This window comes from Zophobas morio, unplaced genomic scaffold (genome assembly GCF_036711695.1).
Source record: "Zophobas morio isolate AGI-343-1 ecotype UQ-CSIRO unplaced genomic scaffold, CSIRO_AGI_Zmor_V1 ptg000014l, whole genome shotgun sequence".
Classification (NCBI taxonomy): Eukaryota; Metazoa; Arthropoda; class Insecta; order Coleoptera; family Tenebrionidae; genus Zophobas; species Zophobas morio.
The window spans coordinates 2718562-2731331 of record NW_026972119.1 but is presented as its reverse complement, the minus strand read 5'-3'; the positions used below and the strand labels follow the sequence as shown (position 1 = coordinate 2731331).

Here is a 12770-nt window from a genome sequence, read left to right as displayed (position 1 = left end):
GAAAACAGTGTCGGGAAATAGAAAAATTTTAATTTTCCAACAATGTCCCTTGGGTGTCATAAAAAAGAAGCGATCATTTCCAAAAATTAAATGCGAGAAAAGTCGTTTGGCTAAAGAAATGGTTAAGCAGCACTATTCTTCTGTTCATACCTACCTTTCCAAGAGTCGCCCCACAACCCTCCTATCCATTTTGATGTCCATAAATGTTGTAGACTTATAGAGGAATTGATAATTTCTATAACATGAACTGTATCTTATTTTTACCCATAATTCAAATAACTAGGTATAAAGAAAATACTTGCGACGTTTCTGAATTAAAATCCGGTGAGGTTCCGCCATAAAACAATATAGATTCTCGTGAACTTTAATTGTGGTATTGCAAATGTATTATTAATAATAATTAAATTTTGAAAGAAATCACTGTAGTAAAGTTAACGCCGCTTTTTTCGTACTACATTTACGTGGAACAGAAAATGAAAAATACATACAACTTGTTCTGAAATATATTCTCAAGTTCTGAAGTATATTCTACTTTAGTTTTATTTATTTTCCCTGCTGAAATCGGTCAGCTTGTGTAATTTTCCTTTGTGAATTCATGTTTCTAGTGCTTACCTATAACAAAGGTAGATTATTTTAAATTATTTTCGTATAACCCTTATGTACAGTGAAATTTTGATTTATTGAAATTATTTATCAGAAGTTAAAAGTAAAAGTGTTTATTTTACACTTGAATTGCATCTCACCCTTCCAGCAGTTAAATAAAATATTTTTAACCTTATTCTGAATACCTTTTTTATGACATTGAAAATAACCCCTAATATTGTTTGAATAACATAATATACATAATATTTTACATTTGCATAATTTTTATTCTCTGCATGATGCTTTTTATCGCTAGATTAAAGCTTTATATAACCTCTTAACACATAATTATTAAAATATTACCAGGAAAAAGAACAACTCCATTACAAAAATTGCAGAAATAAACCCTACTAACAATTGCGGCCGGCGAAATAAAACTGTAAACGAGGGAAATAAACATTCTGTAAAGTTAATTTACGATCTTTATGTAAAATATGTGTGAAAGCTTACATTAAAATTTTAATTACACGCTTTCAAATGATATTTTTAAAACACAACTGAACGTAGTTTATACACGATATTAAATATTTAGTTTTTCAAGAAATGTACGCATTATTTTAAACGTTCAAAAGTAACATTCGCAATAAGTACCTACTTTAAAAAGCTACTTCCGATCTGTCAATCAAATCAGTTACGAATCATCAAAAAAAGGTACTGCTATTAGAATTTAAAGACATTTTAAAGTTTTATATTGAAGAAATGGTCTAAGTTGTTTAGACAGAACTTGTCTCGCCAACGTTCAATCAATCAAATTCCAATTTATTAGGTAAATTATAAAATTTTATTTTCCGAATTTTATTTTTTTTTGTGATAATAAATATTTAAGTAAATAGTGTAATACTAATAATAACAGTGCTGTACTCCCAAATTTTTGGAAAATGGAGTGAGCCCTTCTTGATTTAATCAATAAAATACGGTTTACCATCTTTACGATAAGTTTAAAACGTTTGAAAGATTTCAGATTCAGTTTTGTAGTTTCTGAATGAAATTATAAACCGTTGTTATACATTTTTACAAAACTCTGGGTGTCTAGGGTCAAGGAGGATTCATAAAATAAAAAGATATTTTATAAAATTTAAATCGGATTTATTACACACAATTTTGAAATGACGTCATCACAAAAACGGAAACGGAGGCCGTTAAATCGATCTTCAACCTATCTTCACAATTAATTGTCGGATATCTTCACCTGCAAAGTTGTGTTGCTGTTTCTAATGATCTGTCGGAGTTTTCGTGGTGTTCCCTATGAACGTTTTTAACTGATAACAAAAGGCTAAATCTTTATATAATCCTGCTACTTGCTTAAAAATTTTTAACGTTTGATAAATCATCAAATACTAGTGGGAAAATGTATCTAGCAACATATATTGCGAGGAAACTGATTTGTAAGCAAGTCATCCTTGGTCACGATTTCGTCTGTCTGCGCTAAAGTCGCCTAAACTTTACAGTTATCAACTGAATTTAGAGCAGTCATACGAATTCACATTCATAATCATAATTTGCTTCATCATAATAAATTAACTTGCTTAAAACTTATATCGATATGCATTTATTTTATTGAAATGCATTTCTATTAACTATAGAAATAAAAATATTACTTCGAATTTGTCTAGATTCAAATACGTTTTTCCAAACCCCAACAAGTTCTTTCATTCATAGATAAAACTAATAGAAAGACATGTGCAATCTGAAACATGAATAAATAAATAAAAATAATTGACCATGGTGAAGCAATGAAATTTACGATAAACAAACAGCAATAGAAATTGATTAAAATGTGATGGGTGGTTAAGTGAGAGAATCACGTTCTACACAAAAATCAAGAGCACCCATCATCATAGGTGGAGGCAGACTAATCGTTGGCGGGAGGCGGATCAAATCTCCTTTATAAAACGGCCGAATGCAGGAACGAACATCACAGTTTACGAGTCCTGTTGCGCTTCAACATCAACAAGCGCAACAAGTAACGAACATTTTTCTAGTTTCGTTTAAAACTACAATTTTAAAAAAATGTGTCACAAAACTACCGGTGTGTCACCTTTACCCGTCAAACTTGCAAAAATCACAGTGATCGTGATCTTCTTTTTCTTCGCCGAGTGTGCGGCTGGTGAGTTCAACGCTTATGTGCATATTTGTGTTACACATTTAGTACAAAAATAATTGAAAAATTTCGTTAGTTTTTCCGTTAAATTCCGACATACTGGGGAATTTGCTATTATATGAAGCTAATTAGGATTTTGTGTTCAATATTTCACGGACGTTTGAAAAATAAGCAGACGCTAATTAAATTCATTGCAACTATATTAAAATATTGCATTGCTTTGTTTACGCCATGGGCTATGTATCTGAAGTAAACAAAAAGTTAATTATTATTTATCACCGTGCTTGTATTATTACATCTAAAAGCACCCTACTTTAGGGCGAATATTATAATTGTCACATATTCAATAATATAAAGCAAAATTATTCTAATAATATTGGTGTTAATTATTAGAAAAAATCAATATTTTACGTTGTTATTTGTTACATTTGATTAATTCAAAAAATGAAATTTATATGTCCTTGTACTTAGGATTTTTCTGACTACTTAGGTAAATATGAAAACGAAGAATAATTTCTTTAAAACGAATGATATTTAAAAATATGGTGTCAAAATAACTAAGTTATCAAATTTTATAAAAATAAAACTTTTTAATATTCGTAGTAAATACATTCTTTGCACATATTCGTGTAGAGAATAGTTAGGAACTGAAAATAACGGCATTTATTTGCAATACGATAATGTTACAAATTTTACAAAATATAACAGGAATTATACCTACAAGTTTTAGTAGAACACACATACATACCCCTTTTAATTAATCAAATAAACTCACCTCTTAAGGAACATTTATTTTAAAGGGCAAATGCTAAGTACATACTCGAACTTATGTTTATCTTTCTCTAGTATCTACGAAAAGACATTGTTGGACTTGTCCTATTAAATTATTTATCCACACATAGTCTAAATTTCTATTAGATTTTCATTACACATCTTTGTTCTCGGCGAACGCAACGAAAAACCTTTGCTCATAACTAATACTCATAAGTAAGGGTAAAATTTTAATTTTTAAGGTACTTTACGCTAACACCCGTATCTGGCCGTCGATTTTAAAAATAATTATGTTTACCATGTGAACACGCCGGCCTTAATCATTAAAATTGGTTTTGTGTTTGTTTCAGAATTAGTCGTTCTATCACTTACTAAAATTACATTTACTCCTGCAACTTTTTTAGAATCACTAGAAGTGAAAACTGTGGTTTTATTCATTTCATCGAAGAGCTATTACTGGTAACAAATTAGAAGTATTTGTTGACACAACTTTACACCGTGTACAAAAGGTGTGAGGACGGGAAAATTGATAGCATTACAGTAGAATAGTACGTTGTAGTCACACTCGATCATTTATTTATAAACTTATCAGATCAAATAATCTAAAAAATTTCTCGGACTCGAGCACAGAATTTTCCGAGGTTGTGTTTTAGCATTTTCAAATGTATTAGCAGCGGAAGTTTGTCCATTTCAACTCGAAAAACTTTGAGTAATTTATCTTTTTAAGGTAATTATCTACGTTATAACAACAAAATACTTTTACGCCAGTTTTAAGGCCGCTAACTTTATCACGCATTTTGGTTGAAGAAGTGGTCAAATACTGTTTTGTAATTTTGTGGAAACGCACCAATCGCTCTTTGTGAAAAAAACTCTTTTGCCTCTACCTAAAACAATATAACCAATGAAATTCAACACTTTGAACGATAAAAAGTACAAAGTTGAAATTAATTGATTTAAGCTTTCAGGTGTCAGCTTGTTGCAATATTTTCAACACAATAAAATTCGGTTTAATCAAAAAGTAACCTACAATGAACAAAAGATAGCTTGGGGTATTTTTTAATTGAATTTCTTTTACAGGTTCATGCCTCAGCTATGGCCATGCATGTTGGGGTGGTAAGAAAATCAATAGTCAAATTTAAATATAATTTCTTATATATATTTTACTTCAATATTTATTACAAAGTAGATGAGTTTTAACACTATTCGAAATGTCGAGACAGTAGAAATACTTTTAAGTGTATATTTTCTTTGTAGCCCACGGAAAACGTGGTGGAAGTAGCCACACACAGCAAGAACCACCAAATGTAAACAAGGATGCTTCACTGATACTTGCAAAATTATTGCAACCCATTGACCTTCGTTATGCCAGCGACAGAGATATGCAGATGCCAACAAATCAGCAACTTTTTTCTGATGCTCAAATTGAAGCGGAGCTTTTAAAAGGGTTCGTAATTTAATATGACCAAGGTTTATTAAAATTCAGAAACTAATAATGCAGTTCATATAAAATCAACGAGGCGTGAAATTCGATTGTTGTATTAACTTTTTGATAGTTATATGATCCAACCTGCTAAGTGAAAGACACTTGTACGGTGTCCTCTATCAGAGAAAACCGCCCAAACTTTACTATCTAATTAAGCAAGTTTACAACATTACTGTCGCTAGGTGATCGAAGAGCCAGAGATTTTTTTACAAAAGTAGTAACTGCATATTAATTACGAATGCAGTTTGTAACACGAGACAAAATATATTATTGCAGATAAAATTATATGTTAAGAATATTATTACAAATGATTTTAATTTAGTGCCGCATAGGCGTGTAAATAACGTCAACAGCCTCTAACACATTTAAATTTTTTTCTCAAAGCCTACATAATTTCGGCTTTTGTTATGCGACTACTACTACAGATCTGTCGGAAATGATAAAATATGTATGATTTTCAATGCATTCCTTGAGAAGTTATAAAAGTTTTATGAGGAACAGAGTGTTTGTCCAGAAATGTGCTGTAACATATTATCTTGATAAGAATCGAAGTAAAAATCTGTGAAATGCCTTTATTTTAGGCAAGACGACTTCAGAAATTTACAAGACGGATATTTGAATGATGAAAATGTACTTGCCGATGACATGTACCCTCTTCAAAGGACTCATTCCCGCAGAGTAAGGGCCACAAAAGCATTAGTAAGTACCCAAGATAATTTAAACAGGATCATGTCATCACGTTAAATTTTTTTTCAGGAAAAGCGATCGACGCGAATGATTTGAAAAGGATTTCCAAGCGATATTTAATGTCTCTACTAATGTTTACGTAAAGTTTATCTTTCTAATTGTAACTTGACTGTTGAATTTTGTTATTATTTGTACATAATCCGTCGTTAGGTTTTGTTAAACTGGTAAGTTAGGCTGGATAACAAAATCTAATTCCTTAAAAATTGAAATGATATTTATGTGAGCCCTTTATGTCATTGTAAAGACTGTGTATTATTTAGTATTCGTATAATATTATAGTGACACGCTTGTTAATAAATTATTTATGTAAATCAGCTGCAATCCTCAGAACTTATCCCTGGTATGATACTAGTTACCCCTTGAAAAATAATCAAATTTTTCTTCCAAACTTTTAATTGCACGAAGTTTAAAACACTACATTATTCTCTCCAAAAAATTAAATTTATGTTTGGGATCTCCATACTGTTGCAATCGACAAATTCATTACTGAAAAACAATACTGCTAATGATTTAAATAATGTGATCTGATGGACTTACCCTTCAACGCCTGGTTTTTTAAAAGCATTAGGTGCTTGTCGTGCTAAAAGTGTTCCATCGCTGTTGTCACAAATCAAACGAGACATAGAGGTTTTACGTAATTGTTGAAGTTGTTCTGTGGTCAACATATTAGTAATTTAATTTTTACAATTACCAAACTTCGTATAATAAGCAAAGCAGATGTTTGAAATTAAACTTACCGAGGTACCTACCACTACACACAATATATAATACAGTAGACTTAAATGGTGTATGCCCATCGTATTGCAAATTGTCGTCATTTTACTAACTAATCACCTAATTTTTAAAAAATATGTGCTAGTGTAACGGTACTCTTATTTCTTTTCCTCTGACACTTTTTATTCATGTTAGTAAAATGACCGTAATCTACACCCGAATATATACTGTTTAAATTCTGTATACCTGGAGTAAAAAATCCCGGATTAATGCTTGGATGGTTTTCAAAAAAGTATCGATCCCCTTTTTTTAGCCTGTAAAACTGATCTGCTATAATGTCTCTGAAGGTGAATCCCACAATACTCTCCGGAGCTTTCTCTTCTAATAATCCTCCAACCCATAAATCGATATCGTTGACTGATTCATAAACACTTTTAAGTTTATCTCTCAACTATAAATGACGCTTTAAATCGCAACAGACTGACACAATCCGTGATATATATATACTTTAGGATTTAGTTCATCGAAACTTTTGATTCTTGTTAGTCCCACAAGTTCTCGGTAATCGTTGTAGGGCCGAAGTCCATGATCTCTGCCTCTTTGAATATTTAGCGAAGCTAGGTCTATGCCAAAAGCGTTGCCAGCTCGAAACATGTATCGTGTTAACTACAAAAACAAATAGTGTAAACTGAAAACAAATCACCTTGAGAACCAACAGCCTCCGCGATATTGTTGTCAACTTGTTGAAGCGGTTCTGTTGTTAATGTGCTTAAGAGTTCGTCCATGAAAAAAAGTTTTCGCATACGGTTTGGCTGAAACATTATCTCGGGAAGAAAAATCATTTCATCCATTCTTTCTTTTCCAAAGATTCTGCAAGTATGCATGGTGACAAAGCAAATTAGGTCTAAAGTTTGGAAATATTTACTTGAGAAGACCGTCAACAGTAGAGTGTCCAAAACGAAATGCCGCTGATGCAAATTCATTTGTTACAGATGGCTCTACGGAAGGATCATAGTCGTACGAATAATCCAATCCTTGAGATAAAGACAAACGAAATTCTTCCATTGCCGCATTTCCTACCACTATTGGCAAAAATTCTTTATAAGTAATGACCTGTAATTCGGCAATTACAATCTGTCGAGCTTCCAAAAAAATCCGTTCATCGTTCCAATGAGGATTTAATTTTGCAAGTTCGTAAGCCACTCTGTTATGTTCTCTAAGAAAAATAGTATGAAGTGCTACTAAGGAAATCATTTGATTAGTCCTGCTGTCGCCTACAAAAAAAAATAAATAAATATTGCAAGATTTGTCTAGTTATAACGTATATACCTGATAGGTAACAGGCTGAATTTTGTTCCTTCGACAGACATTCATCTGGATCTTCTGACAAAGGCAACATAGATCTACCAAAGTCGTTAAAAATTCGTAACATCCCCTTTTCAAAGTTCCTAAGCTTTCCAGTTTGTTCTGGGGTTGATCCATAAATAGACGAACCGTCAATAAAATGGGTGATTTTATTCATCTGTTCAGACACAGAAAGGTAAATACCATTCTGACATACTGGCTTTTAAACTCTCACCTGTTGTGCATACCCTAATGTACAGTCTTGCCTAGGAGCTAGCACAGATCTGACAAAATTCATGCATTTTTGATGAAAACGGCCATAAAATGGATCATTTGGAGAAATATCTATTGCCATACATGCGTAATGACGATCCTGATGGGGCAGCTTCATTCGTCCATCCAGAGAGCAACAAGATATAGCGCTACCATTTACTAAAATGTCGAAGTAATATTTTAAAATTACCATAATGTTTCAGTAATTACTAAACGAAAACTCAAGCGATTGTGTTATATCGTGTGATAAAAATTGGCCAAACTGCATCACCATCAACGTATAATCATAGTTGAACACATCTTTGTCAGAAATAAGTGTTGTACTGATGAGTCTAGGACTAACAAGAGGAACACCTCCATTTTCGGACAGTCGAGGCATCCAAATTCCTTAAACAAATAAATCTTCAATAACATTTTAACGCAAATTATGGGCCAACGTTGATTATTTCATACCATCTTTGTAACTTGGTGGTAATAGTCGCGAATATGGTGTCATTCCACTACCCCAGGCTGAATTAAGTTCATTATTGCAAGCTCCATCAATTCTCCGATATCTTACTGGAATGACTGGACACTTGGGTTTTGGAGGACAAGCCACACCAAGTGGAGTAGCACTTAAATCTTGTTCCAACATTCCAACTTCAATCTCGTCATTTGTGAGTCCTTGACTAAAACAGTCAAAATCATTTTTCAGCTGTATTTATAATCTTAAAATCAATAGTTGAATAAAATTTCTTATAAACCTACCGATTTTTAAAATCCCTTGTAGCTAGAGCAATTTCCATTGCTCTAGATGCTAAATCCAGTACTGCTGATAAATCTGTTTTGCTCATTAATTTAAAATTTTTAAAGTGATCATAACTGGGAGATCCAGGAAAAACAAAATAACCATCCGCCAGCAATACAGACTCTTTCACTTGAAACTCGTGTATTTTTTCTTGACTATGTCTAGCAATTAAATCCATCGTATGCGCATTCATCCTCACGACATGATGACGACCATGTAATTTTTTGTGACCAGGTTCTATATACAGTTTGAAATGATTTATCAAGTATATCGGAAATAAATAAGAAAAAAACAACCTGTGTGGTTTTGTCCTGATGAACAGCAAATGCCTTCAAGTCCAGTAACTGATTTACAAATATTTTTTACTTCGTTACGTACATGTGCTGGACATTGTATATATGGAACACAATATGATATTCCTGTGCAAACGTCTTTATGATTTTCGGAAAACAGTTTATGTTTTAAATTTGTTATATTAGAGTTTCTTGCCTGATGGGGTAAATTTATAAGTTGATGGCTTTGTTGGCAAAAAACACATATTGTTACGAGCAACATACTGAACAATTCGGCTAACGCCATTTTAAACCTTTATCGCGTCTTTAATTGACAAACAAAATCACGTTGTCTTTTAAACTACTTTAGTCACTACTGTTTCGTTCCATATTTATCACAGATAATTACTATTATATTCAAAACGATTAAAAACTCTCCAAAGTACATAAAACAATTCCAAGTTCATTGTTTGAAAAAACGATGTGTTCAGTAATTTTTTTGCGAATTCAAACAATTTCTTTACCTACAGGTATTCTTTAATTTCTATATTATATAAATTGAAATAATTTATTAGTCCTGGCTAAAGTAAAATGACAGCCAAACTGTATTCAGTTTAAAAATACTTTCAAACAAATAAATTGTGTATATTTGTTATAAAGAGCACAAATGTATTTTGTCGGATGAATTAAGAGACAGCTTGTATGTAAACCCACGAATTCTTAAAGCAGGTCACACATTCGCGACTCAGCAACTTCATGCGTTGTCCATACAGTCGTAGTTAATTAATTATTTGCAAATTTAAACATATTTTATAATAATCCATTTTCATAAATATTTAACATTTTAAATTTAAGAAAAACTTTCAATTTAACTAATTACTTTAACCTATTGTATCCTCTACAGAAGATTAATTTTATTCCTTGATTTAATATTGCATCTCGAAAGGTTTGAAACAAAATGTTTCGGTAACCAGCATTTCTAGGAATCATCATTTTTATACTCATAATGGACTACATAATTAATTATGTATCTACCTATAATACATGAATCATAAACATCTTGAAATTTTATGTAATTCTAAAGTTTCCTATTTAAACTAAGCGAATTAATTCATTACTTTATGCGTAAATCTAGTAATCGCTTAAGCTGAAGATGATAACTTGTATTAACATCAAAGTGATGAAATTATGATTAAACGGTACCCAACTACTTGAATATTATAAAACCCAAGAGCATAGAGGCTTATGTTACAAGAATTTGGCTATAATAGATACAATAATATGTATCTTACAAACCAAATGCAAATACAAAATCCTTTGCTATTTATGTATTAAATATATTAGGAAATTAAATGTACTAGGATAATGATATAAGTATTTATTGTCTTGTAGAAAAATACAATTTTGTTTCATTTTTAAATAAGAGCTGTTCTTGTAATTTCCGCACTTTAACAGAAAACTAACGCATGTCTTGCAGATAATTCAGTCATTGGCGGAAAGATGGCATCTAATGATATTTCATGGGAATTTGGCGGAAAGTATGCCTAAAATAAAGTCGTCCAATAAAATAGTTTTAAGACTGATCACTAAAAGCCCCAAAGTAGCATATCACACCGTCCTTGGGAAGAGGTTGACTACTAAGGAATTTTTCAGGTGCTACTTTCTTTTTCGCCAAGTTCTGTTCCTTCTCTTCATCAGTAACTGTATCCAACCAAGACATATTTTGATCACTAGCTATTAAGACATCGTCGATAATATTTTGTGGCTAAAATTTTTTTTCTTCGACACATTTTTAATATAAAAATATATGAAAATTACAATCGCTTTTTTCAGAGGTAACACTTTCCTGGGAGGTAGTTCTTTGAAAAAGTCTTCAATTTTATTATTTTGTAACATGAGCAGTATAAACCAAATATATTCATTTCTGATATTCATTTCTTCTTCGTTTTCATTTAGCTCTGCCAGTACATCAAACCAAATTCTGATATGTTGTCGGTCTAAAATACAATTACTTCACCTACTTAGATGTTCTACAGTAAAATATATGTACCTGCTGCTGGCATTAGCTGTACTAAAGCTTTTGCCAGCATCAAATTGTAATGAAACTGTTCATTTAAATCTGCCATTTTCACAAGAATTTTTGAAAGACAATCAAACTGACACTGCGGAGAAACAAATGTTGCAACCGTTTCTAAACACAAAATGTCAAATTTAATTTGGCATAAATTTGAGTGAACCATCATATTCATCACTAATCCCTTTTATTCTAACATCTTATGTGTAAACCGTATCTCGTCATTCAAATTGTGGATATTCAGAAATCTGAAATAAATTCTCTATTCTGATACGAACAATTCTTTCAAACTCTATTGACTGGTCCATGTCACGAAGTCCTGCTCTAAAAATGCATAATCTATTTAATAATGTTTATTAACAATTTTTTGTTATACTACCTACCTAAAGTGCCATCTTTTAGGGCGTTTCAGTTTCATCTTGAGATGGTCCCTCTGCAATACTTACTGCAGTGCTGGAACTAAATTTTTTGTATGGAAATAGTATATTTTCCAGAAAATTTAGTTTAATCAAATTTTTGTTTTGGGTGGCTTATGGCTCTTTTCAAACTGATCTTTTGAGTCGAAATTTTAATTATTCAGCTGTCCGTAAAGTTGGCTTATAATGTTAGGGCCCCAGTCCATCGTTGTATGCGATGATGCACTGTCTTGTTCCCAGTATGTTCTCAGTTTCAAACATTTCCTGTTGCAACTGTTGCACCTACACCTTCCTCGGCATCTAAACAACTATTAATTATATCGTCGATATTGTCTGCATCCTCTCCCGGCTTCTGAATAACTTCTTGTATTTTTTGACCAGGGGGTCGATTCTCGAACTCGTTCGAATAAGTTCCGCATACGCAAGTGACCAACTTCCGAACGGTTTTGAAGATTCGGTATTCTCGAACCGCGCGCACACGTTGGTATACGCAAATGTTCGAGCGTATACGAACGTCAAGTTACGAGTGGGTAGATGCGATCGCATTTTGGTTTGCGAGTGGTAAAAGCTAACCTAAAACTCTGTTTGGTTTTGATAGTTCTGTTGTAACGTCAATATAATATCTTTAATATGCTGTATCTGTTAATATACATTAATAGAAAGGGTTACCATTCCAAAAATACACAAATTGTAATGTATCAATTTGATTATGGGAATTTTATAATTTCATTTACAATTTTGACATTTGTGATGCAAATTTAAAAATTTTAAATTGAAACAGCCGATTTCTGTGTAGTACACATAATAGCTACATATGTATGAAGAAACAACGGACTATTGCGATATTTTGGGTAATTTCTAATAATACATTAACACGTTCTTATTATGGTTGTAACAATAATTTTTAGGTGACTCTGGCTAGACACTGCGAACATTTCAAATATACGTGCAGTTGTTTCAAAAATAAAAACTAAAATGAATTCTGAAACATCATTTACTGTACAAAACGGTTGTAATGGTATCCATAAATATACCTGAATAAATATCGGGTAACCAAACGCTAAGAATTCTCTATAAACTAGGAGAGTACACGCAGTAATAATAATAATATGCAAATACCTGCTGGCTGCGGTGGTCCCACTCAAA

At 32.0% G+C, this 12770-nt stretch overlaps 2 protein-coding genes and 1 long non-coding RNA gene across 3 annotated transcripts; 1 reads left to right on the top strand and 2 right to left on the bottom strand.

The window, feature by feature from the left end:
- The first annotated feature begins 2573 nt into the window (after positions 1 to 2573).
- On the top strand, positions 2574 to 6028 carry LOC135128945 (uncharacterized). The gene is made up of 5 exons (XM_064056025.1): positions 2574 to 2749; positions 4592 to 4627; positions 4769 to 4958; positions 5579 to 5696; positions 5754 to 6028. Exons 1-5 carry the CDS (start codon positions 2653 to 2655, stop codon positions 5778 to 5780), a joined length of 468 nt encoding a protein of 155 aa, XP_063912095.1. The 5' UTR covers positions 2574 to 2652; the 3' UTR covers positions 5781 to 6028.
- A 127-nt stretch (positions 6029 to 6155) lies between these two features.
- Positions 6156 to 8877, bottom strand: LOC135128965 (chorion peroxidase-like). The gene is made up of 11 exons (XM_064056046.1): positions 8823 to 8877; positions 8529 to 8743; positions 8286 to 8462; positions 8038 to 8234; positions 7788 to 7980; positions 7384 to 7732; positions 7175 to 7328; positions 6966 to 7124; positions 6705 to 6909; positions 6282 to 6396; positions 6156 to 6230 (listed from the first exon to the last, which is right to left on the bottom strand). Exons 1-11 carry the CDS (start codon positions 8858 to 8860, stop codon positions 6164 to 6166), a joined length of 1869 nt encoding a protein of 622 aa, XP_063912116.1. The 5' UTR covers positions 8861 to 8877; the 3' UTR covers positions 6156 to 6163.
- A 1620-nt stretch (positions 8878 to 10497) lies between these two features.
- On the bottom strand, positions 10498 to 12304 carry LOC135129188 (uncharacterized). Its single transcript, XR_010280524.1, has 4 exons — positions 11592 to 12304; positions 11185 to 11532; positions 10953 to 11131; positions 10498 to 10899 (listed from the first exon to the last, which is right to left on the bottom strand). It is a non-coding gene; the product is annotated as an uncharacterized LOC135129188 (long non-coding RNA).
- Between the last annotated feature and the right edge of the window lie 466 nt (positions 12305 to 12770).

Bases quoted from the DNA above. Each gene is read 5' to 3' on its own strand.
- LOC135128945 (XM_064056025.1), top strand. From the start codon at position 2,653: ATGTGTCACAAAACTACCGGTGTGTCACCTTTACCCGTCAAACTTGCA. The intron at 4,628-4,768 runs GTAAGAAAATCA...TTTTCTTTGTAG, and splicing joins TGGCCATGCATGTTGGGGTG to CCCACGGAAAACGTGGTGGA. The intron at 4,959-5,578 runs GTTCGTAATTTA...CCTTTATTTTAG, and splicing joins GAAGCGGAGCTTTTAAAAGG to GCAAGACGACTTCAGAAATT.
- LOC135128965 (XM_064056046.1), bottom strand. From the start codon at position 8,860: ATGGAAATTGCTCTAGCTACAAGGGATTTTAAAAATCG. The intron at 8,463-8,528 runs GTATGAAATAAT...TATTTGTTTAAG, and splicing joins ACCACCAAGTTACAAAGATG to GAATTTGGATGCCTCGACTG. The intron at 6,397-6,704 runs GTATACAGAATT...TGTTGACCACAG, and splicing joins TCCGGGATTTTTTACTCCAG to AACAACTTCAACAATTACGT.